The 26,288-nt window shown below is 38.4% G+C and overlaps 1 protein-coding gene across 18 annotated transcripts in view; it reads right to left on the bottom strand.

The window, feature by feature from the left end:
* MLIP (muscular LMNA interacting protein) overlaps positions 1-26,288 on the bottom strand; it is a 206,378-nt gene that overhangs the window by 63,063 nt on the left and 117,027 nt on the right. For 13 of the 18 annotated variants that reach the window (XM_074348941.1, XM_074348925.1, XM_074348927.1 and 10 more), the window contains 5 exons: positions 18,734-18,805; positions 9,900-9,965; positions 9,733-9,816; positions 9,554-9,613; positions 1,808-1,852 (listed from right to left, as the gene is read on the bottom strand). In XM_074348941.1, the coding sequence (XP_074205042.1) occupies positions 1,808-1,852; positions 9,554-9,613; positions 9,733-9,816; positions 9,900-9,965; positions 18,734-18,805 (327 nt within the window). The remainder of the gene's footprint in view (positions 1-1,807; positions 1,853-9,553; positions 9,614-9,732; positions 9,817-9,899; positions 9,966-18,733; positions 18,806-26,288) is intronic. The other 5 variants (XM_074348929.1, XM_074348928.1, XM_074348931.1 and 2 more) reach the window with 5 other exon arrangements.

Here is a 26,288-nt window from a genome sequence, read left to right as displayed (position 1 = left end):
TCAATCCCCAGTACCTCCACTTAGAATCAATTTAAAAAAATTTTTTAAAAAGAAATCAAATTTGGTCAAAGTCAAGAATCTTATCGGAATCAGTTTATATTTGTTCTAGTCCGTATTAAACTTACGTGATGATTCAGTGTTAACTTTGAAAGACTCAATGCTCTCACCAAGTTTGGGGCAAATATTAAGCCCAATTAAGTCTGGTAACTGACAGAAGAATAACTTGAAATAACCTCTCCCTATGGAGACTGAAGCAGCCTAGCCCCCTCCAGAATTATTTCAATTGCTATCAAATTCACCACCCCCAGGAGGAGAGGGAGAAGGTACCAGCTCTCTGTGTCTTACTGTAAATGAGTCTAAATCAGAGGCACTTGGGTGCAAAGTAGGAGTAGATGAGAAAGGAAGGTGAGAGAACAAAATATTCTAGCTATTTTTTCTTGGGTCTGGTTTTCATAAAAGGTCTTAGTCACCAAAAGCAGAGAAACATCTTTAGGGGACTTTCTTTCCTTGTACCCAACTGAAGACTCAAGGAATTCCGCTAAATCACGGCACTTCTGGTCTACCCGAGACAAGGAGGAGTAAAGGGGGGACACGTGGATGAAGGGAAAAATAAAAGAGGAAAAAAGGGGAGAACCATTACTCCCTGAGTCATTTCTGTGTGTCAGGACTGCATTCAGGGCTTTTCATACATCAGGCACGATAAATCTTACATCAACCAAATATTAGTTTCCCAGTTTTAGAGACGAAAAAAACTAGGACACAGAGAGGTTAAGTGATTTGCCGGGAACTGTTAGCAAGCAGCAAGACTGTGATTAAAACCTTGGTGCAGCCTACCAAATGCCTCCACGCTTCTAAGTGTTGCTCCAAATGACTTCTGAGAATAACAGCAAATACCAGCGAAAGCTTCTAGAAAATGTTCTGAGCAGTGCTCCCTTCCATACCCTCTGAACATCATTTCCCAAATGTGATGGAAGTTCAGTAATTGCACCCAATTTATTATTTGCCCTAGGGAGGTTCACAGGAAGGCAGAAATGTTTAAATTTCACAGAAGATATGTCACAAGATGTATATTTACTAATTTATTCTGGAGGAGGAGGATGAAGATTACATAATAGGACACGTAAAGTTTAAGCTGAAAAGAAGAGTTTATTGTTTGTTTTAAACTAAAAACTAAATACTTGCTTAGGAGACAACCTTGTTTATACCAGAATATGTTTGGTGGGAAGCAGAAGTTGGCCGCATGATGGATTATTGGTGAATAACGAGTAGGAAAGGGGTGGAGTCTAGAATATTCGGAGATAGCCCCCCACAATTAATGGAATCAAGTGTGTGAGTCTCCCATTATTAATACATTCTTGCTTGTAGGTGGAAATTGATTTATTTGACACAATTTAAATGCAAGAAAGCAACAAACCAGTCAAAATCAACTAAATCGGCAATCTCCTTGGAAATGGGCCAATCGTAACATTTCAAGTGTATGAGGTGACTCTTTCTTAATAAGCACAATAAACCACCACAAACATGAAACTGTCATCTAAGCCTTGGCAATTAGAAAGACAGGAAGCGGGGTGCTGGAGTTCTGTTTTATTTAGTCAAACTAATCAAAGGAGACCTCCCTCAAGAAGAAGAAGAATTTATTCAATAAACTTAACTAACGTAACCTGATTTTCCAATCATACCATCCTACCCTTTCCGTTTATGAAAAATGCAACTAATTCAACTTCAATGACTGTATAATTGAGTTGCCACCAAAGCACACACACACCCCCACTGAAAAAGCAGTATGGATAATTGTGAAGGAACTTACATATTTGGTTTCTCGACCAGCTGCTCTTGGAAGAGTTGTAGGCATCTGTATGAAAATAGAAACAATTATGCTACTGAAGCAACCAAGAAAATACTAAAAGATTCAACGTCTGGGATTAATGGTTGACCTTTTCTTTCCCATTAAGGCTTTCTATTATTCCCTCTTTTCTAGACAAAACCCCCTGTTCCTTTGAAAATTATTCATTAAACACTGTCACTTTATTATTCCTTTCTTTGCTGTTACGTATCAGCTTTCTAGTGAATTTCATCTTCTTTGTTGATAATGTTCACTCGTGGATCATAATGGTTCCCTCTGTAATTTTTGGCTGGTTTGAAATTTCACACAGAAGTCTCTACCCTCTCAACTCTTTGAGCTGCTCAACTCCAAAGATGCTCCCATCTGCTCTATTTCAGTTATCCACTGGACCATTCCTGGATGTTGCCTTCACCAATAAAATGGAAAACCTCTGAAATTGCATTTCATTTCTAACGTCCTCCTGTCAGAACTCCACCTCCTCTCTACTGTCTTCATTTCTCAAACATCCCAACATTTCTTCAGCCTCATTAGTGGAGACTTCGAAAGCAATGAGTCCTCCCAGCCATTCTGGCTCTGTTGCCTCCTTGCTTACATATGTTTCCGATCCTCAGCCATTTTAACATCTTAATTTATCTTGCTTCCTTCTCTCCTTGTGACAAACTCACAAAAACTAACAACAACAATAACAACAAAAGCCTGGATGGACTGTATCATCTGTTTCCTTTAAGTAGTCACTTGAGATGTAGAACATGGCCGGGGGGACTTTCAACCAAGCTAACTGATTTCATTGTAAATTAACAATTACCAATTGCAGGTGGGTATTTACCACTAATAGCGCCTCGGGCTTTCTCTTGGGGGCCCACTTTCCCGCTTTCTGAGACAAGATGGCTATTTGGTTCATTCATCTATTCAACAAATACTTGTTGTGTATCTACTGTGTACCGGGAACTGTTCTTCAGACTTAAATAGTGAATAAAAGAAACAGAGATGCCCTGCCCTTGGGGAACTTACATTCCAGTAGGAAAGAAAATAAACAATAAAATAGCAAGTAAATTACATCAGATGTTAGAAGGTAATAATGCCCTGAAAAAGAAGAGTGGAAATCATTTGAAGCCTCAGGTAGTATGGGCTTCCAGAGGAAATCTTCTTTGCTTCTGTTAAACATCCTATTTTTTGGATCACCCAGATGTTCAGGAGGTCACGATCCTAAATTGACCAAACAGGATGGTCAATTTGTAGCAGGTGACATTTGAGCAAAGATTTGTAGGAAGTGAGGGAGATGGCTGTGCAGATACCTGGGTGAAGACCATTCCAACAGGATGCAATAAGGCCAGGTTCTTACACTAGATGTCCACCTCTGAGAATGACAGCTCAAGAACTCAACGCAGTCCTTCCATAACAGACAACTGAAAAGCTCCTCAAACTATTGAAAACACTGTGGAGATACTATTTCACTGAAAATTTTGATAAGCCAATTAGAGAGTGAATAATTTGGGGGCAAGATCAAGAGAAGATAAAAAATCCAAAGAAAGGAGTCAAGCATTGGAGACGTGCTTTTGACCTTGGGATGTTTGCAATTAATGATGAATTGCTTAAGAAGCTGATTCAAACTTCTGACAGTCTCAGAGATGTAGGAAGATAAAAGTCAGAGCCCAGGATCTGCCAAGAATAGATTGAGCCCCAGAAGGAAGACTGATCTACAGGACCTTGCATGGTCTTCAGCCTGGCCTCAAATCATTGAAAATGATCGTTTAAAAAAAAAAATCTCCAGACCTTAAATTAAATGAAGTCATCTTTCTTTGCTAGTTCTCCTGGTGTCTGACAGAAGCAAAGAATCCAGAGGAAGATCAAATCTTCTGAGGCCTCAAATAACTTCTATAAATGAGGTTTGCAAGTAGAAGACCCAACACACAGATTCAGATACACAAAGAGGTAAGACAACGTGAGGGAGAATGAGCAAAAATAATGAATAACTGAAAAAAGAAACCACAGAGAAATTTGTTTTCTTAGAGCCCGACTGAAAAACAACCACACTTAACCATATGTTTTGAGATAGAAGTTAAACTTGCACGTTTTTACAGGAAACTAGAAACTATAGGAAGTAATATAACTGAGTTGAAAAAGATCTAAACGTGCTATGGCAGGAGCATGCAGGACAGGCGTGATCAAGGCACAGCAGAGAGGTGAGCGGGGCTGGAGTGGGAAGAGAAGAGGGGAGACGGGGAGCAGCCCACGGAAGTGTCAGGAGGCCGGATTCTGGAGGCCCTTCCAGGAGCTCGTAAGGACTCTGGCTTATATTCTGGTGTAATGTGTATGCTTACACTTTAAAAGGATCTCTCTGCTTGCTGTGTTCAGAATGGATCATCGTGACGCAAAGGTGTAGTGACATGGCCACTGTACGATCCAGAGAAGCACGATGGTGTCTCAGAAGTACAGAAGGAATGAAATAATCAGTGTCTACAAATATTAGGATCTACAGCAACAAGAAGAGAAACACGAGAGAAAGAGAGGAATACAACTGGACACCCAAGTTCCTGGACGTGAGCAAATGAAAGATTGCAATTCTGTCAAGGGAGATGAGAAGGCGGGGTATGGAATAGTTCTCATGGGAAGAAATCTAGGTTTCATTTTTTTTTTAATTTTTTAACATTTTTTATTGATTTATAATCATTTTACAATGTTGTGTCAAATTCCAGTGTTCAGCACAATTTTTCAGTTATTCATGGACTTATACACACTCATTGTCACATTTTTCTCTCTGTGAGTTATCATAACATTTTGTGTATATTTCCCTGTGCTATACAGTGTAGTCTATTCTACAATTTTGAAATCCCAGTCTATCCCTTTAGGTTTCATTTTTAATGTATTTAGTAGAAATTGAAATTGGGAGAGTGGAGCCTGGGAGAGAGTTCTGGACTGGAGAATTGGAGAGCTGTCAGTGTATACCTGGTTTTCAAAATATGTCGCTGGGCGAGAACACCAAAGGAACAAATATGGAGAGGAATGAGAGGTCCGGGGACTGAGCCCTAGAGCGCTCCCACATTAATCGTTTGGGGGAAGGAGGATAAACCCGCAAAGGAGACTAAAAAATAATAATGGCAAGGTAGGTAGGAGAAAACCTGAGAGAGTCTGGTGTCCTGGAAGGAACCAGAGGAATGTTTACAAAGAGGAGGGAGTGATCAACTGTCATCCATTTGGTTAATATGTCAGCTCAGATCAGGACTGACCTTCTAGTAATGGAGAGGGCTCTCTACTGACTCAGCCTTACTAGCACACCAACTTGTCCTTGGTATTTTCAGCTTTAAAAAGCAGACCAAAAAAATTCTTCCTTGACCCAACTACTGGCCCAACTTCCTTCTTCCTTTCAGAGCCCAACCTTTCAAAGTAGCTGTTTTTGTTTGTTTCTTTGTTTTACATACTCTGTCTCTGCTTTCTCATCTCACAGTACTTTTCAAAGCCACAGATAAAGAGCAAACAGATAATGTAAGGACGGTGCAACGAAGTATCTAAGCAGATGATACCGAGGTGGCCCTTCAGCTTGGCTGGGGAGAAGAGAATAGTTAATTATAGGTTTGGACAACTGGTCAGTTTCTGATGAGTCCCTCTCCTGATTCGTTCCTCGGTGTGACAATGAGACAGCTATTGGAAAAGAGGGGTGTGGAGTGCCACACACAGAGGTACAGGGAGGCAAAGGTGTGGGACAGTGTCATCAAAGTGAGGGTGGGGGGAGGTGGCAGGTAACAAATAGTGGATCTCATGAAAAAATAATAAGGCATCTGAAAAATGTAAATAGTGTAAAAAACTGGGTCAGCCATTCCACTCCTGGGTAGTTAGCCAAGATAAATGAAAGCATGTGCCACATAAAGTCTCATTTACAAATGTTCTTAGTATCTCTGTTAGTAGTTATTTACATATTTGCTCACAATGAATTCTGAATGTCCTATGAGAAGATACCATCGGGATTAATATCCAACATAAGTAAATAGTTCATACAATTCAACATCAAAAACACAATCTTTTTTTAAAATGGGCAGAAGAACTGAATAGACATTTTCCCATGGGGGAAATGCAGATGGCCAATAGGGACATGAAAAGATGCTCAACATTGTTAATTATGAAGAGAAATGCAAATCAAAACCACATTGAAATATCACCTCACGCCTGTCAGAATGGCTATCATCAAAAAAAAAAAAAAAAAAACCCCACAAATAACAAATGTTGGCAAGGATGTAGAGAAATGTAAATTGGTGCAGCCACTATGGAAAACAGTATGGAGGTTTATCAAAAAATTAAAAATAGAACTACCACATGACCCAGCAATTCCACTCCTGAGTATACATCCGAAAAAAAGAGCTGTTAAAAAGAACAAAATTTTGCCATTTGCAGCAACGTGGATGGACTTGGAGGGCGTTATGCTAAGTGAAGTAAGTCAGACAGAATTACTGTATGATGTCAATTATATGTGGAATCTAAAAAAATACAACAAATATAAGAAATACTAAATATAAGAAAAAATAAGCCAACTCACAGATATAGAGAACAAATTAGTAGTTACCAGTGGGGAGAAGGGGCAATATAGGGGTGGGGGAGTGGGAGGTACAAACTACTGGGTGTAAGACAGGCTCAAGGATGTATTGTACAACCCAGGGAATATAGCCAATATTTTACATATAACTTTATTAAAAACAAATGGAAAGTGAAAAGTCCTATGATACTTAACTTTGGGAAAAGAGATTTGTAAACTTTAAAAATGATAGAAAAATAAGCATAATTATTTTCTTTAATAATTTATGTGTAGCTAGGAAAAGTCACAAAGATGCAAAGTAAAATTTTCTAAATTTTTAAAATTTCCAAACCAGTAAATGTCAAAATATCCAAAGGAAAGTAGGAAAGCCAAAAGAGAAAAAAATTAAATGGAAAATATAAAATAAGATAGCAGAAATTAGTTCTGATATAAGAATCAAAATTATTGTGAATGGCTTAAGGTCCCAGATAAACAGAATTCCAGACTGAGTATAAAAGTGATATCTGGTGGGAATGAGGGCGGGATGGTATAGCTCAGTGATAAAGCATGTGCTTAGCATGCATGAGGTCCTGGGTTCAATCCCCAGTACCTCCAATAACAAAAATAAATAAACATAATTACCTCCCCCTAAAACAAACAAACAAAGTGATATCCAAAAATACGTTGTCTTGAAGAAAATAAGATAAGAATGTAAAAAGGATTTTTAAGTGATAGATAATAATTTTTTAAAGTAATAGAAAAAGTAATAAAAGTTCTATCTAGGAAAACATGAATTAAAAATTACATTTATGTTACCTATATAAGGTCACTATTTTCATTCTAGACTTTAAAAAAACAACCTTTGGTTCAAAAGGACTACATATGCTAGTAAAGGCTATAAAAGTCAAAAAGACAAGAATGAACATCAACACATAAGCAATAGCAATATAGTTTCAAAATACACAAGTCAGATCTAATAAACACTTCTCTAGCCTTATTTGTTTTGTTTGTCGGCAGCAGTCGCCACAACTATATTCCCCTAAACGCTGTCTGCTGGAAGTGTGTCCTGCTCTGACTTTGCCCTTATTGCCATGGACTTTTCATGCTCCTTTTTTGGACCTGCAATGTTTTACTTCTGGGAGCTCTGCACAGGGTGCTCACAACATCGATCTTCCAGTCACCCCTGATCCCTCCTACTAGCTCCAGACACACAGGGTTAAGGTCACCTTAACACACACCTGGAACTCATCCAAAGCAAAACACCCCTCTTCCCGCTACCACACGGCGCCTCCTTCATGTCTGTCTACACTGGAGGCAAGGACCGGGAGCCCCTCCATGATTCTGCTCTCCTTCCCCAGCACACCCGGACCCAAGTTAGCCTGCAGCGCCTTTCACACCCAGGGCTTCTCTGCAGCTCCTCTGAACCCACCCCTTCCAGGCCACCGTCATTGCTCCTCTGACCTCAGTAGCCTCCTCACAGCAGCCATCAGGATCTCTTTCAATGATTTCATAGTATTCCCCCCCATATTTTTATATCTTCCCATTTTCCATGGAATCCGAACTTGCATGCCATGTAAGTATCGTCACTGTCCCCAGCCCACCTTCTCACCTCGTGTTACACTGTTCACCCGGGCTCGCTCTACTGCACCCACACTGGTCTTCGTACACACTAAGCTCCTTCCTGCCATGAGATCTGCACATGCTTACTCTTCTGCCTGAAAGCTCTTCTCTCTGATCTTTCCATGGCTGGCATCTTTCCATACTGGTCTTAGACTGAATCCTCCTTTCCCATCGCTACATCCAAGTCTGCCCCTCAGGTTACTCCACCTTGCTCACTGTCATCTCCACTGTAAGCACCTGATAAATATTTCTTAAATGAAATAACTACTTTAAATTGAATGGCCTAGAATAATGTATTTTGACACTACAAGCATTACTTATATATTAAATAAATCAATAGTACAGATTATTATTCACACATTACTTCTTAAGTCCTATTCCTATTATATTTAATGTAATATGGGGTATTTTTATATGTTCAACAAATGAAATGAGAACAGTATATATTTAAAATTTATATAGCGGCTCTTGGCAAATCAAAGTTTTCTATTTTCAGATTAAAAGACTTAAAGAATACACAACAAAATAGATTACAAACATAGAAATTATAATTACCTATTTGCAGGTCCTCTCTACCAAAATATAATTCTTAATATTGACAGTGGTAGATTACCTGATTTCTACATTATTATTAGAGGATATTTGTCTATAATGGTCCAATTGAAAATAGGAGTACTCTTTTAGTTATAGACAATTCTGTACATTTAAAATTTACTTTATACATACAATGTCCAACTTTGTTCAAAAAGTATTGATACTAATTCCAAGAGAGAAAATAAGACTGACAGAAAAAAATGAACAATTAGCCATTAAGGAAAAAGCACAATCATTTTGAAATTTGGATAAGTAGATCTGTACTAAGCATTCAAAAAATAATTTGGAGACATGTAATATTTTATCCCAACAAACGAAAATGGCTACATTACAAGAAGGACATATGTAAATATTCAATCTGACAGTGAATGCTTTAGCAGTCCTCTAACAATCGAAAGTACCCAGGACTCCGTCTCTCTGAGTCAAAGAACAATGAAATTAATCCAGAGAACCAAAAGAAAAAGAATTTCAGAAATAATACCTGTGTGAAAGCTCTTAGACTATAACTCCATTTTTCCTCTTCTACAATTTTAAGGGCTGTGAATTACATAAGGACTGAAGCTATGGCTTGAGAAGAAATTAAGTCACAAATTCTCCATACGGTTCCACATGTTAAATGCCAACATGTAACAACACAGGCTAACACTTTGACTTTCTATTTTGAACTTGACCCATAGTTAGAAATAGATTTTACTGCAACCCATACATGCATACCTATACGTGTACATAGAAAGAAGCCGAAATAAACGTCAATAATACCTCCTCAACACTTGGAAGAATAGAGTCTGATATTTTACATTCTTACATATCTTACATTATATTTTTAAAATGCTGTTTGCTAACAACAAATAAACAAACAAAAAACACAAAACAAAAATGCTGGTTGCTGTCCACTAACGTCCCAAATCGCTACTGAGCCTTGACCTGAAGTTTAAACCTCACTGATCTAGTAACTCTTATGGTTCAGTAAATTATATTAAATAGATACATACTTTGATTGTGTCAGAACCCAACCATGTCTGTAGGGAACTTGAAGGCGAATCAGAAGAATGCTAGGGGGGAAAAAAAACAAAAAAAGGACAAGCTGTGATGCGTCCATCCTAGTCAAGCAGAAGCAAATGAAGAGAAGCGAAGCAAAGGTTTGATTGCACGTTCTAGTCTAAGGCATTACCATAGACAAGGAATCCTGTAAGACCTTATCAATGGTAGCACAGAGCTCTTCAGTTTGCTGCCTGAGCTGTGCAGGGGAACACAACTGGAAGAATTGAAACCAGGTAGTGGGTTAGCAAGAGTTTTGGGGATCGCATTTCAAAAGCAGGGGTGGTCTGAAGCCGTTACCTCCAATGGTGGGTCTAATGTGCTGTCCCTGGGGATGCTCTCAGTCTTGGCCGGTTCATCTAGTGCCTAGTGATGACAAATGACATAGTTCTCGTGTGAGGCTTTCAGGCAGATACCAACGTAGTAGAAAAGTCTGAATCCCAACTATAGCTCAGTACATGTAGCTCGATATAGCTCAGTATTTCCGAGAAAAAAAAAAAAAACCTCTGGATCATCTGATAAGCTATTCTCTGACACAGAGATAATTCCCACAATTGTCTAGTTTCTCCTATGGGATGAGTATCTCCAATTATCAGGTGCTGGAATAAAAGAGGTTGAGCTTTTAAGCGCAGAAACTAGAACTTGGACACTGTATGCCTCCAAATGAGCCTTGTCCCCTCAAAGAAGTCACCTTGGGAAGCTACACAGAGAAATAAAAGTGATATAGTCATTTCTCAAAAGAACACAAATCTATTGAGAGAAATGCTTCAGGGCTGGTTTACAAGAAACACAACACACACAAGAAGGAAATCTTGCCTCATTGTTCATCATTTCTATTCAAAAAGTCTTAGCTACCTTATTCATCAGGCTTGGCCTCAAAGGACACTTAATTTTTCAAAATGGGACACACTTTTTATTTATTGTGATGTATTTCAGACACATGTAAAGAGATGAGATAAAACTCTTGTTCACTGTAGAGTCCCATGGAGATTACAAAGTAAAATATTGCAAAACAACAGAAGCCAGTGGCCATTCTTCCCCCTCTTGTTTCTCCTCCCTCCTCATTTTCCTCCATTTCGCTTGTCAAGTGTATGTCTTTCTTTTTTCTTCCGATTAATGTATGCGTACATCACTGAATAACATAAAAGGTTGTTCTGGGCAATTCTCCTAATTTCATGGAAGTATAATGCATGCTTCTGGAACTTGCTTTTTCTGTTCTTTGTTGTTTTTTTTAAGTTTTATTGAGGTATGATTGACATACAAAAACCCGTACATATTTAACATACAACCGATGAGTTTGCAAATAGGTATCTGTGTGTGAAAACATCCTCACAGTCTATGCCATGAACCTATCTGTCACCTCCAAAAGTTCCCTCCCACCCTTTTATTTTATGTATTTATCCATTTTTCGGTCATTTCAACCCCACATACGATTCCAAAACCTGGATATTCCACAGCAAAACGAGTTGGATATTTAGGGTCACCCCAGTTTTCACTGTTACAAACTGCAACAACTATCATTCATGCACAGATTTCTTTACACACATATTTGTGGTTTTAAGACTAAAGTAGCTGCATTGGTAGTGTAATAAAAGCCAAGTTCATCAGACATACTCAAATTGCTCTTTAAAACTGTACAATTTTACACTTAAAGTAGCAAGGAATGAGAGTTTCTGTTTTCAGACTTAAAAAAAAAATGTTAGCATCCTGATGTACATGAAATATTCACGTTGGCTGTAGGTCACATTTCCACGATCATTTTTGAGGTTGGGCATCACTCCTATGCTTGCTGATTATTCACAATTCTCGTCCATGTACCTGCTTGTTTTGATTTCATTATTCTCAGTTATCTTATTTAGGGGATTACAAGTATACACTGTCCTTTTTTTAAAAAAACAATCATCCTCTGTTTATTGATGCTATATCTCAATCATTCCCTTTATCCAGTGAACTTGGTAAGCTGTCCGATTTATTTTAGTGATCTCATAGATTCTCTTGGATTTTCTATGTAGGAAATTTTATAGTAAGTGCAGTTTCATTTCTTCTCTTCTCTGTTGCTTCTTGGTTGTTGTTTCTCCTTTCTTCTTTTATTGCCTAAAGCCATCAGTAAAAGGTTAAATAGAAGAGCAAGTATCTTTATTTTATAACCGTTAGTAAAAGGAATAAGATGTTGGACAGAAGCTTGGGTAAATACCTTTGTGTGAAAAAAAAGAGAAAACACTTCTTTTCCTAGTTTGTGAAGAGCATATTTTATCATAATTCCTCTTCAACCATATCTCTTCCTTACTGGACCACTTATTCTATTACGATCAGGAAAATATGGTATCTATCTTTGTAGTCCCAGGATAGAGCACATGATATGAGCTCAGGAAAGATGATTAGGATGAATTGAAAGTGCAAACTAACAGATAAATAGATTTAAATGAATAAATGAACCATAGAAATAATATGATTTTAATATGCCTTGGTAAAATGCTCTAGAGAAGTAGTTTAAACTCTGAATATTTTAAATAACAAATTATTTCTTTTCCCACATTTCAATTAAAGTTTTCACCATTAGAGATCTGAGCATGTGATCAGTGTTAATATAATGAGCAAATTTTTTTTTTTCAGCCAAAATCAAATAGGATTATGATGCTGCTTTCCCCATGGGAACTTATTACAGGCAAACACAGCTTTTCTTATGCTATTTCAAATCCTGAAATTTACTCAAAGAATTTTAAAAAGCTATGTATTCAGAATCCTTGGAAAATGAAGGAAGTTACTGGTAATGCTGAAAATGTCAATAATGCTCAAACTTTGAAATGGACACAATGCTCAAACTGCATTAAAATTTGGAAGGGGGATTGTTTTGAGTTTAAATAGCCTTGAAATTTACTAGAATTGATTTTTTTTTTATTGACAAGGAGTTCTCTGTCAAATATATCATCTTGATCCATTCCTTCTAGCAGCCATAAAAAAGTAGGGTTCTTTTCCTCTGTGGTACAAGAATGTATTTTTTAAAAATACATTAATTGTCCATTAACAAGAAGTCTAACCATAGATTGCTTTTTGACAACATAGCTAGCAGGACTGCAGTGATGTTTCTTTAGATTTATTCATATTGAGTGACGTTCTCTCAGAATATTTTCCAATAAAAGATTTTTATTAAAAATACATATTTTCTACTAAATGAGATGACAGCCAAGTGAGGCATATATGGGACGGGCTTTGAATCATATTTTAAAGATCCTTTACTAATGTAAGTTAGAAATGTTCTCATTAAAAGTGGTTATGTTTTGCTTATCACAACCAACTTTGGGGCACGGTTTTTGAAAAGAGACATAGAAATCTGACTTCCAGAAGAAAACGGTTTCTGAGCTCGGCATGCCATTATGACTAAGAACCAAGAACAAAGAGCAAGCATTGTTAATCAAAGTCTTTATGAGAATATATGCCCGCACGCTGTAACGTGTGTTCTCCACCCAAAAGGAGCGATTCTGATAGAGCCGCAAACACTTTTAAAGTCAGACATACTGAGTCAGTCTAACCTGCTCTCTTTGGAAATAAGATTAAGCTCTGAAAATCTGAAGATAAGATGAATTAGTTGCACTCTAAATAGAGTTAGAAAGTAAACTGCTTCCCAAGGAAGAAGGCTCTCAGAGGGCTTGTAAGCTTTTTGTGATGCCTAACTGGACTGGGTTTCAAAAATTTCATGGGCAAGTTATTGTATCTTAGTAATGATCAAATTCTCCAAAAATAAACCATGCTAAACCTAAATGCTGCTACATTTTGTTAACCTGATCAGCTATTTGGGAGACTAAATCCTCTGAGGACAACAAAGATTTTGCTTGACTTTCAGTCGTTAACACAAAACCATTGGTAGGATCAGAGATATTCTCAGCAAATCAATCTCAGCTCGATTATCTAGTTGGAGATTTAGGGCTGAAGATCATTCAGATCAGAAGAAAAGGAGGGGGATGTGCACTGGAAGCCAAAGGGGCCTCCAGATACACAAAAGTACAGCTTCTTTAAAGATCTAGAAGTATTTATCGCTAGATTATTTTCACATGGTTGGCTAAAAAAATTCAAGAATGGAGGGAAATTTACTTGGTGTTTTTAATCCCAAAATTGTTGGAGGGTTAAATGTCTGTCTCTCCCACACAGAAGGAAAGTAGTTTTTGCAAACCATTAGAGCCAGTTTCAAACTCAAGCCTCAGTGACAAGAGCCCCCCTGCTCTTCCCTCATTTAATCAAGGACATCAGAAGGGTGTTCCTTATTTTCAGCCGGTGCGTCTGCCCTGTAATTCACCTCATCTCTTCAGTAACTCAAGGAACTGGGCTGGTTTGTCATCCTTCACTCATTTAAGTCTTACCAGAACTAAGTCATTTCCAATTTTCTTTCATTGTTCCTCATTAAAAAAAAAAAATTAAAAAAAAACACATCTGTTGCCCTAATTTAATGACTATTTAAATATATTTTAGCAAGTGCTAAAAAAATTATCCCAAAACATCCAAAACCATCAACTCTTGCTCATTACTTCACTTTAGCTGGTTGATGTCACAGTTGCATGGTGAGCAGGGAAAAGCCGGGGGATAATGAGATCCGCACTGAGGTCCAATTCAGCATCTTACTAGCCCTGCTGCTTTGGGAGATTCAGTTGACATCTTGGAGCATCAAAATCCTCACAGAGTTTGGATAGGAAAGCATTTAGCTCAGTGTATGACACACCAGAACACTAGACTTCTCAATACGGCAGCCGGTGTGACTGTATTCTCTCATCGCTAATGGGTGCCAAGTCTAAAACCAGCTGACATTCCTTGTAGCAGAAGGTCCTCTATGTCTTTTCCATGGAATTAGAATTGCTGAAGCTTATTTCACCCCACAAAACTTTTAATTATCATCATCCCAATTTTCATACACTAGACCCCTTTATTTTTATAATTCTGTGAGCCAAAATTTGCCTTGAAATCCTGTAGAACAAAGTTGGAAATTTTAGAGACCTACTCAGGTGCAATCTAAATTGATTCATTCAACAGCTACGTAACAAAAACTACTATATTTTAGTAGTAGGATATAGTTTTAGTAGGAAAAAACCAATCAATACATATAATTAAACATGGTTTAGTGAGTGCTCTAAAAGAGACATTTGCATGGTAGACAACTACCCAGGGAGAGCCAATTAATACAGATTTGGGCCCTGGGCATTTCTCCACTGCTAAAGAAATTGGGAACACACTCACTTCTTGAACTAACCTAAATTAAGAGATGTCTCTTTAGTCTAGACCATATGCTAAGTTAGTAACCAGATTTTGTTAAATTTTGGAGACCTGTAGAGATTTTAAAATCTTCTCATCCGAAGACATATGTTTAATCAGACTGGAGTTTCCCAATTCATGTTTTAAAAAAAATGAAACTGGCAACTTAAAATAAATTGACTTGATGATTGGCAAGATATCTCAAACCATTACCTGTTTTTATAGCACAGTTTTTACTATTGTCTTCAAAAGGGCTGTTCTTTATCTGCCATCAACCAGGAAAACTAAAATAACTTTTATCCTATAACTTTCATTTAAATAACTAATCCTGCAACTTATATGTGCTATTAACAAACCTGAGCTACTCCAGAATTCTTTCAAATGCACAGAGCTTAGGAATTAAATGCATAGCAATGCCATTTGTTGGAAAGCAGTGCCTACCATAGCTTTGAATTTATCCTGAGGAATCCTTGTCAGGAAGGGAACAGATAACTTAAATGTATTCAAGGGAAAAAGTATATTCTTTCATTGAAGAATATTATTGAGAGACAATAGAAAGCCATATTATCTGATCTCATGGAAATATTCCTTCATCTTTCCTTGCTTTAATACAACTGCACACTAAAAACAATCATCCATTTACTTAGAACATGAAAATGTGTCCTTCCATTTAATTTTAACTTTCTACCTATTGCTATCAGACCCAGATGATAAGAAGAAGAATTAGTCAATGAGAGAGAGAGACCTTTAGCGTTCTCCAAAAAGGACACACCTCAAGACTAAAGAATAATGCCCATATCAAAATGACCTAATATATTGCTGGACATACTGTAATAAGATCCATGGACACTCACAAATATAAGTTGATTTGATTATTTTGTTCCTGCTTTATAATCACTTGTACTACATCCTCATCTCAATCTTGGAGAGGATGACTATTGGCAGGAGATTAGGTTAAGGACCTGGATGCCAACACATTAAAATATGATGCCTGACATTCATCTTTTCCTGTAAAGCCTTACTTAAGACTTCAGCTAAAAATGCTTCCTTCCTAAACGTTCACAGGGGGGGAAAATGATAGAAAATGGAATAAGCTATACATTTAAGTTTTGATGCAGACAATAAATTACAAAAGTACCAGAAACCTAATGTCCTCTGCCAACAAAATGTACTCCCTTGAAAATTATGGGCTTCATTGAGGGGTGATTAAAGCTGAAATCAATGCAGGGATTCAATGAGAGCTTAATGTCTGATTGGAAAGGATGACTGTATTTCAATTTGGAGAAAATTTTGCCTTTAAAAGTACCTTTATACTCATTAATTATACTAAATGCTATCAAATAGAATGCAGTAGAAAAAAAATCTGGTTTGGGGAGAGAATTATTTGCTGAACTATCTTAAGACTTGAATTAAATATGTTAGTTCTATTTTCAAGGCGTCCCATGACAGAGACCTTAAGAGGATATTGTAATGACACCGTATCATCAAGTTGTCCCTTAATTGTGCTGTTCTGTGTGATACTAGAGTGACCTCAGAAAAGCTTCTGCAATTTAAAATATTCCAAAATGTTACTCCTTCCACAAATCGATGAGTTTCTGATGATTACAGCCTTAATAGTCCACTCAATTCAGAAATAAGCCCCTTTGATTTTAATGGCATAGAATGAGATCTATTGTATAAACAGATGGGTTAAAAAGTCTAAATTGCCAGATTTATTTTTTAAAATTATAATCATGAAAGAAACAGCACAGTATCATTCAAGAAATATTACTGAAAATAGAAATAAACTCTCATCTAATCATGGGATGGTATTTTTGTTATTTAAAAAGTCTTACAAAATAAAGTGTCTCATTGAGGAATATATAACATGGAAAAGCCAGCACCCCCCCCCGCAAAATGTGGTATTTTTAAAGACTAACATCATGTCATATCCTATGACATTTGAACAATTCAAATATTGATGGTCCCCAAACAATTTATCTTAGGCAAGAGAGAATTATGCACACTAGATACAGATATTTTAAAATGAGATATCATGATATTTCCATTTGGTTGTACTAAAAATAAAAATCATTTTGCCAAAGAGCATGTTTGATTCAAAACAAAACCTCTCGCACATGAACTTGCACGAGGTGAGATGTAAAGCCACATCAGCATATACATTTATGAAATTAGTTTGTGATAAAACTGGGAATTAAGCTAATCATTCTTCATTTTAACGACCAAAAGGTTACCACCTCTAAAAACTCCACTTAATTGGAAGAGAAGAGAGCTGGTAGGCAGAGATTCTGGAAGCAATAGTGACATCCAGCTTTCCCTTACAAAGACATTTCAAGAAAAATTAACTCTTGTTTTTCTAAATAGAAAGTGACTAATAGTGGAATGACACAGGTATGGGAGAGCAGGCTGGGTCAGGAGAGACCAGCCTGAGGGAAGCACACCAGGACACACTAGCCCCACTCTCTTTGCCCAGCTGTTGAGTGGGAGAGCTGCTCCCATTTCGGTGACCAGATTTTGGAAATGTCCATCTGAAATGGAGAGGGTCTGCAGTGAGGGAACACTTCTGCTATGACTCCACCCGGTAACTCTAGACAGCAGGGTTAAGGGGCATCTGGTGAAGGTGTCACTCCCTGCGTCCTCCTGAAATTGATGGTTAAGCCCACCTCGTCTTTCAGTGAGCTGTAAAAGGTCAAAATTCACAAGAGAAGCTACAGAAAAAGCTACAGATCTGCCTGCAGCCACGTGACACCCCTGCCCAGCTCAAAGCATTCACATATATAGAGCATAGACTCTGGACCCCATGTGGATAATTTGGAATTAGTTCTCAGAGATACATGATACAAAAGACACAGCCAACTGCTATATACTGCTTAGCATTTCCCATTAACATTTCCTACTTCTTAGGCAAGAGAATATACAACCATTTTATTCTCCAGATCATGCTAAAATAACAAAGACACAGATTTCTAAACCAGTGGTCGAAATACCGCCTGGTGGGCAAACAGTAACATTTTGACAAATAATGACATTATTTGAAACACTATCATTGCAATCATTGCACAGAAAAAAAGGGGGGGGCTTAAGGCAGTAAAAGATAAATTGCCTAAATAAATATCATAAAAATAACATAGGAAATGTATAATTTCATAGACTTGGTAACTGATTTCACTTCAATTCTGATGTGATCCTCCACTGGGGCTGCGTTTGCACATCTGTAATGTGCTGATTAAACAAGAGGCTTTAATTTAATTTCCCTACTGAAGCAGAATCCTGTAACTTTGTAATTAACAACTCCACAGCAAATAAAAATGTCCTAGAGCCACGTGAAAGCAGCTGGGTCATCGGAAAGGATCTCAACCCTCCTGCCCACTCACAGAGGTACGAGCCGTGGCTGGCGAGTGTGGATGAAGAGGTTCAGCTCATGCAGGGATCTAAGCGGCTACGTTGGATGCTCAGCTCATATATTTCTGTCCTGGGGAAGCTACTGTTCATCACCAAATTTTAAAGGTGGCCAGTTGCCCACAGTGCAGCCCCATTTTACCTCTACTCTGTTCATCAATATGAGTAGAGATGGACGTTCTTGAAACAACCATTTAAAATTCCAAAGGAAAACGACTGTATCCAAATCCAGGTCAAGTTTCCCAGAGCTGCTTGGCAGTGGCTTGGAAAACTCTACACTCATCCCCAGCCTCGACTGACAAATCCACAGTGTCTCCAGTTCTGTTCACCAAGATGCTTTCACCACATCATCCTAGACTAAGAGCAGCGTTTTATTTTAGTAAAGGCAGAACTTGAAAACCGAAATTTTAAAAAAACAGAACCACCACAAAAAAATGACATTAGAAATTTTTAGAAGACAGAACACAGATTCACTCTGCTTTTGAGCCAACACTGACCTTCTGTTCCAAAAGCAGTGTGTTTGTAGGGATTGCTGCGAAAGCCTTGTAGCTGGACTTGGTCTTGTGTTGCTAGAATGGTAACCAGAAAGCAAGAGTGGGTTGAAAAGGGAGGAAAACTGACACGATTGTAGACTAGTTCTACCAAGTTAAATGCCAGGCTATCAAATGAAGAAAATACTGATTACGCTTGAACAACTTATTTTTGACAGAAAAAAAAAAAATCAGCTCGTCATGTTAATTTTTTTTAGCATGAGAAGCAAAGGACTATCACAGTAAATTATCAGCCTAGAGGTTATAGGTAATTCCATGCTATTTAGTTTCAGAACCTAAAAACATCCATTTGTACAAAATTATATATACATTTCTCACTAGCAGCATTCACGCATAGGAGTACTATTCTGTAAATACATGTGTTGGGGGCAGGTGGCTTGATTCTCAAAAGAAAGCCGTTCCTTTTAATAGTGTCATAATTAAACACTGTGCCAATGAGTTTCACTGAAGTCTTCATACACCCTCTTGCATCGTTCATAACAAACAATCAGAATACATAAAATTAAGCCATAATTTTTAATAAGTAGCATATTTCGAATAGCAGTAATATCAGCAATTTAACTGCATAAAGGAAAAAATATTAGAATTCACACTCTTGATCTTAAACTGATTTTTTTTTAAACCTCGTCACTTTGTCTTCTGCACTTTCTAATACACTGATGTTGACGAAACCAATGATAAAACATCCTGAGTTCTAAGTAAAACTCGGAGAACAGAGTTCACTTTTGTGGAGTATTGGGAGGAGAGGGTTGAGCATGAGGAAGCTGTGGAAGTCAGGCTGCTATGCATAATCAAAAGCCCGGTTTTGATCCTGCTCTGGGTCCCAAGCTGCTTAACCAAGTTCAAGGTTCCTCTCACTTCAAACGCTCTTGTCTCAGGTAGCTTCCCCAAGGGCCCAGCCCCAGCCAGCGGGAAACTGGCACACAGCGCCAGGCTGTCGTAGTCCCTGTGAAAAGCACACCAAAAGATCTACAGAAGAAGACAGAGAATCAAGTGAAAATAAAACCTTGAGTTTTACGGATGCCATTGATGAAACCTTAATTAAACTGCCGTGAGGAAGGTAAGAGGCTGGCACATTCATTTTCCGTAGAAGAAAGTTCAAGTAGGAATAAAAAAAAAAAAAAAATCAAAAGTCCAGACCTGGAGGGAGCAAGCTTCTGGTCCCTTCAAAGCCCTAATTCTCTATATAGAACCTGCATTGCTATGACCTGGTCTCCAGGCGTCCATGGACTGGGATAAGGACCAAAAGTGAAATGCCATCTCTTCATGGGGAGTGTGAACTGACATTTATTACAAGGCAAATAATACTTCTTGCCTCGTTGAATTCTGCAGAATCCCTGTAACTAAAGAGTCATTAGGAAAAGGAGATGCAGGGAGCTCAGGTGACTTATCTAAGCTGACAACAGCAGATAAAGAACAAAAAACAGCTCTGGGGTCCAGCTACCCACACTTCTCCATAAACTATTTGCTCCCAAGGAATATCTCAACAGACAAATAATGCAAAATAAAATATATGATTAACACTCCACGAGGCTTCTATGCATATTTAAGTGTAATCATGGTTGTAATAATAATAATAGCTTAACAATCACTACAAACCAGGTACCCTTCTAAAAGCTTAATGTGTATTATCTCATTTAGGGATCATGATAAACCATTATGTAGATACTATATTATATCCATTTTGTATATGGAAACTACAGGAGAGCAATGTTAAGAAACTCACCTGAGGTCACTAGTTACTAAATCATAGTTGGGATTTGGACACGGGCGCTCCAGCTCAACAGCTGTGGACTGATCTACCACATGCCCTCACCCCGCCTTTTGGGATGCGTAACCATTTATAACATTTGATCTCCTACCTTCAGCTGCCCTGAAGAAGATTGTTGGAGAAGCTTGTACAGAGAGCTATCTTGTTCTCACACATGCAGTGTCATATAATCTTAGATTCAGAGGTGACATTGAAGGCATTCTGGTTCAACCCCCTCACCCAAAGCGTGAATCGCTCTGATCCTCTGTTCAGTCACGCCATGAACACTTGCCTACCTCCCCCAGGCGGCACATTTGGATCTAACTCTTAGAATTGGTACAAAATCCTCCTTTATATTTAGCCAGAGGATGCTCCCTGCTAACTTACTCCATTGGTCCTACGTTTCCCTGCTTGGGCTAAGAGCTTCTTCCTGTGTGATGGTTATACTGCTGTTTCACCAACCCATCCTCAGCTGAAGCATTTCACTATCCCTTTCCTTTGTCAATAGTCTTTTAAATGTTTAAGAGGTGTGATTAACTAGGTGTAATTTTAACACAAAGTACAATGTCATCATCACTTACATGGATTTGACAATAAATTTAATTAATACACTGAAGATAATAATAATTGACATTGCCTCCTTGTTTTCTGTGTTGAGTTCAGAACATACAGGGGCGTGAGGTTGAAGCCATTCTGTATGGCTGGATCATACTGAGGGTGCTATCACCTAAAATTCCTAGTCCTTTCATGTTTTTTTCAACATTTGTTGAAATTAAACTCCATCCTAAAGTTACGGAGTTTTTTTTTTCCTTCTCTAGATCCAAAAATAGGACTTTAGGCATTATCTCTATCCAAGTTCACTAATTAGATTTGGTTTGTCATTGTAAACTATCACAGTAATAATTTCTATATTTAAATAATTTTAAATTAAATTTTAAATGTTTTAGGCATGTCATTTTTATCTTCATTTGTGTCACGTACCAAAGGTATGGAGCTCTTGCTTCCTGGGTTCTGCTAACCCAGTAGGCATTCATCCGTCTTGTAAATTTATTTGGATATGGCAGTTCAACTAGTGGATTCATTCAGCAAAATATTATCAAGTGTCGGAAGGGGCCAAGATGGCAGAGAAGAAGGAGGCTCGTAGCCCACCTCTCCCACAAATGCACCAAAACTCACATCCACGGACCCACCCAGCCAACCAGAGCACCTGCTGAACTCCGACAGAACGTCACCCTCTTCAAAAGACAACGATGCCACGAATCTGGCAGAAGAAAAGGAAAAAAGAAAGAAGAAAAAGTAAAACAGTGTGGGACCAGTCCGACGGAGAGGGAGGGGCAAAGGAGGACTGGCACTCGTTCGCTGGGTCTCCCCCTCTCCAACAGAGATGCCAGCGGGACAGAGGCGGAGACTCTGAGTCTTGGATCTGCCCCAAGCACCCCTTGACTGACAGAACCAAGTTAAATGGGCACAAAGGGTCCCCACGACACCCAGCCCTAGATGCAAGCCAGCAGGTGGGGCCGGGACAGGCCGCCAGAGCCGGATAGAGGACAGGGACGGCTGCACTGAGGCAGCCCTGGGTGACTGCAGGGGGAGTCCTCTTGCGAGAAGAGAGGCGAGGCGCAGCCATAGCCACCATCTCCTCCTGTGCACAGCACCCCAGCGAGGGTGGGGCCGAGACCTAAATCCGCACCCGGGGGCTCCGCAACCCTCTAGGCAGGACTGAAACTTGTTTACAGCCTGAGGCAGATGGGATCTTTCTGCCCCGGTACCTCAGAGAACTCGTGCCACCAAGACAAACAAGGAGCTGAGTTTTGGAATGGAGCCATGGCGGGGCGGTTCCGTGGTCTTCCCCAAACCCACCTTTGGAGCGCCCACCTGAGGTGGAGCAGGCAGCTGCACAGAGCAGCAGAGCGACCAGCATTGGGGGAGGGCAGGTGCCCACCCGCCTTCCTGGCAGGAACACAGCACCTGACCGCGATGCTACGAGGGGGCGCGGAGCAATCCGCCCACCTACCTCCCCCACAAATGCAGCATCTGACTGCGGAATCGGGAGGGGCAGTGACCCACCCACCCATCGCGAAGGAGAGCAGCACCTGACCTAGTGTTGGGAGGGGGCGCAATCTGATAGCCGACAGCCACTGGGAGCAGCACAGAAGAGGGCGCCAACACAGGGCCTCTGGAAACAGCAAGCTGAGTTCGCAAAACAGGGTGAAGACACAAAGACCTCTCAATAAAATCATTAAGAGCACAGTGTCTCCAGGAGAACTAGATAACTGATACTCCTTAAGCCACAGTGCCAGAGATATGAGCAATATGAAGAAGCAGAGGAACCACTCCCAATTAAAAGATCAAGAGAAATCCCCTGAAAGCACAATCAAGGAAATAGACATTGATGGCCTACTAGATCAAGATTTCAAAAAAGGAGTAATCAAAGTACTGAAGGAACTAAAAGAGATAGTGTTTAGAGATATAAAATATGTCAAAAATGAAATTGAAGCTATAAAGGAGAGCCAAGTAGAATTAGTACTCATTTGCTGAGATGAGAGCTGACCTAAAGGCTGTACAAAGCAGACTAGGTAATGCAGAGGAACGAATAAGTGACCTAGAAGACAGGACAGCAGAAAGCACCCAATCAGAAAAGCTGAGAGAAAAACAAATAAAAAACAATGAAAACAATATAAGGGACCTATGGGATAATATAAAGCTTGCCAATCTACGCATAATAGGGGTGCCAGAAGGGGAAGAAAGAACAAAGGGGATTGAAAAGGTATTTGAAGAAATCATGACTGAAAACTTCCCAAACCTAAAGAAGGAATCAGATATCCAAATACAGGAAGCTCAGAGGATCCCAAACAGGAAGAACCCAAACAGACCCACACCAAGACACATCATAATCAAGATGGCCAGAGTCAAGGATAAAGAAATGATCCTAAAGGCAGCAAGGGAAAAACAAAGAGTGAGTTACAAGGGAACCTCCATAAGGCTCTCAGCTGATTTCTCTACACAAACACTACAGGCCAGAAAGGAGTGGCAAGATATGTTCAAAGTCCTGAATGAAAAAAAGATGCAGCCTAGAATAGCTTATCAGGCAAGGCCATCCTTTAAAATAAAATGAGAGATAAAGAATTTCACAGACAAGCAAAAACTAAGAGTTTAGCAACACTAAACCCATGCTAAAAGAAATATTCACAGGTCTACTCTAAAAAGAAAAGAAGCAGGATGCTACAAAAATGAGAAACTCATAACTAGAAAGGTGATAACCACCATGAGTTACAAATAGAATAAACACAGAATTGTAAAAGAAGACATCTAAATCATTAAAAGTGGGAGAGGGATGCAAGAAAATGTAGAGTTTTGTTTTTTTTTTAAATGTTTTGTTCTCAGTAGGATGGATTTGAGATTATATTAATATCTGTTTAATACAAACAGTTATACTAATGGGTTAACAGACTTACAAAAAAGGGTAACCACAAGCCAAAAACTTACAATTGAGTCACAAAAACTAAACAAAATCCAAGATAATACAAAGGAAAATTACCAAACCACAAAAGGAAGAAGAAAAGAACAAAGAAGAAATACCAAATCAACTGCAAAAATAAGTTCAAAATGGCAATAAACACACATTTATCATTAATTACTGTAAATGTTAATGGACTAAATGCTCCAATCAAAAGATACAGAGTGGCAGACTTGACAATAAAGCAAGAACCTTCAGTATGCTGCATACAAGAGACCCACTTTAGGGAGAAGGACACATATAGATTGAGAGTGAAAGGATGGAAAAGGATATTCCATGCAAATGGAAAAGCCAAAAAAGCAGGTGTAGCAGTACTGATTTCAGACAAAATAGACTTCAAAACAAAGGCCATAAAGAGAGATAAAGAAGGACATTTTATAAAGATTAAAGAAGTAATACAAGATGAGGATACTACAATCATTAATATATATGCACCCAATATAAGAGCACCTAAGTACATAAAACAATTACTAACAGAGATAAAGGGGGAAATTGATGGGAATACAATCATTGTCGGAGATTTTAACACCACATTAACAGAAAATAAATAAAGCAACAGAGAAATTAAATGATACAATAAAAAAATTAGATTTGGTGGATATTTTCAGAGCATTAACCCCCCCAAAATAGGACATACATTCTTTTCAAGTGCACATGGAACATTTTCTAGGATTGATTATGTACTTGGGCACAAAAGAAGCCTCAACAATTTTAAGAAGATAGAAATTATCTCAAGCATCTTTACTGACCACAGTGCCATGAAACTAGAAATCAACTACAGAGAAACAAAGGAGAAAAAAAGGAAAGCATAGAGATTAAACAACATGCTATTAAAAAACCAGTGGGTCAATGAGGAAATCAAAGTTGAAATTAAAAAATACCTTGAGACAAATGAAAATGAAAACACAACCACACACAATTTATGAAGCATAGCAAAGGCAGTGCTAAGAGGGAAGTTTATAGCGATATAGGCCTTCCTCAAAAAAGAACAATCTCAAATAAACAATCTAACCCACCAGCTAAAAGGATTAGAAAAAGAAGAGCAAAAACCCCAAAAGTCAGCAGAAGGAAGGAAATAATAAAGATCAGGGAGGAAATAAATAAAATAGAAATTAAAAAAAAAATAGAAAAAAATCAATCAAACCAAAAGCTTGGTTTTTGAAAGAGTAAATAAAATCAACAAACCTCTGACCAAACTCACAAAGAAAAAAAAAGAGAGAGCACAAGTGAGCAAAATAAGAAAGGAAAATGGAGAAATTACAACAAATAACATAGAAATACAAATATCATATGAGAATACTATGAAAAACTATATGGAACCAAAATGGATAACCTAGAGGAGATGGACAAGTTTCTGGAAACATACAGTCCATCAAGACTGAATCAAGAAGAAATTGACCACTTGAACAAACCGATCACTAGAAATGAAATCGAATTAGCAATTAAAAAAAACCTCCCTACAAATAAACATCCAGGACTGGACGGCTTCACCAGGGAATTCTCCCACACATACAAAGAAGAACTCATGCCAGTCCTTCTCAAACTCTTCCAGAAGACTGAAAAGGAGGGAATACTCCCAAACTCATTCTATGAAGCCACCATCACCCTGATACCAAAACCAGGAAAAGACACCACCAAAAAAGAGAATTACAGACCAATATCACTGATAAACATAGATGCAAAAATCCTCACCAAAATATTAGCAAATAGAATCTAACAGCACATAAAAAAGATTATACATCATGACCAAGTGGGGTTCATCCCAGGGACACAAGGGTGGTTCAACATATGCAAATCAATCAATGTAATACATCACATCAACAAAAGAAAGGACCAAAACCACATGATCATCTCAATAGATGCAGAAAAAGCATTTGATAAAATTCAACACCCATTTATGATAAAACCTCTCACCGAAGTGGGTATAGAGGGAACATATCTCAACATAATAAAAGCTGTATCTGACAAACCTACAGCCAGCATAGCACTCAACGGTGAAAAAGTCAAAAGCTTCCCACTAAAATCTGGGACAAGACAAGGCTTCCCACTATCACCACTCCTATTCAACACAGTCTTGAAAGTCCTAGCCACAGCAATCAGGCAAGAGAGAGAAATAAAAGTGATCCAAATTGGAAAAGAAGAGGTAAAAGTGTCACTATATGCAGATGACATGATACTATACATAGGAAACCCTAAAAGGTCCACACAAAAACTACTAGAAATAATTGAAGAAT

The sequence above is a fragment of the Camelus bactrianus genome, chromosome 20 (genome assembly GCF_048773025.1).
Source record: "Camelus bactrianus isolate YW-2024 breed Bactrian camel chromosome 20, ASM4877302v1, whole genome shotgun sequence".
Classification (NCBI taxonomy): Eukaryota; Metazoa; Chordata; class Mammalia; order Artiodactyla; family Camelidae; genus Camelus; species Camelus bactrianus.
The sequence above is the reverse complement of the archived record's forward strand: the minus strand, read 5'-3'. Positions and strand labels throughout refer to the sequence as shown.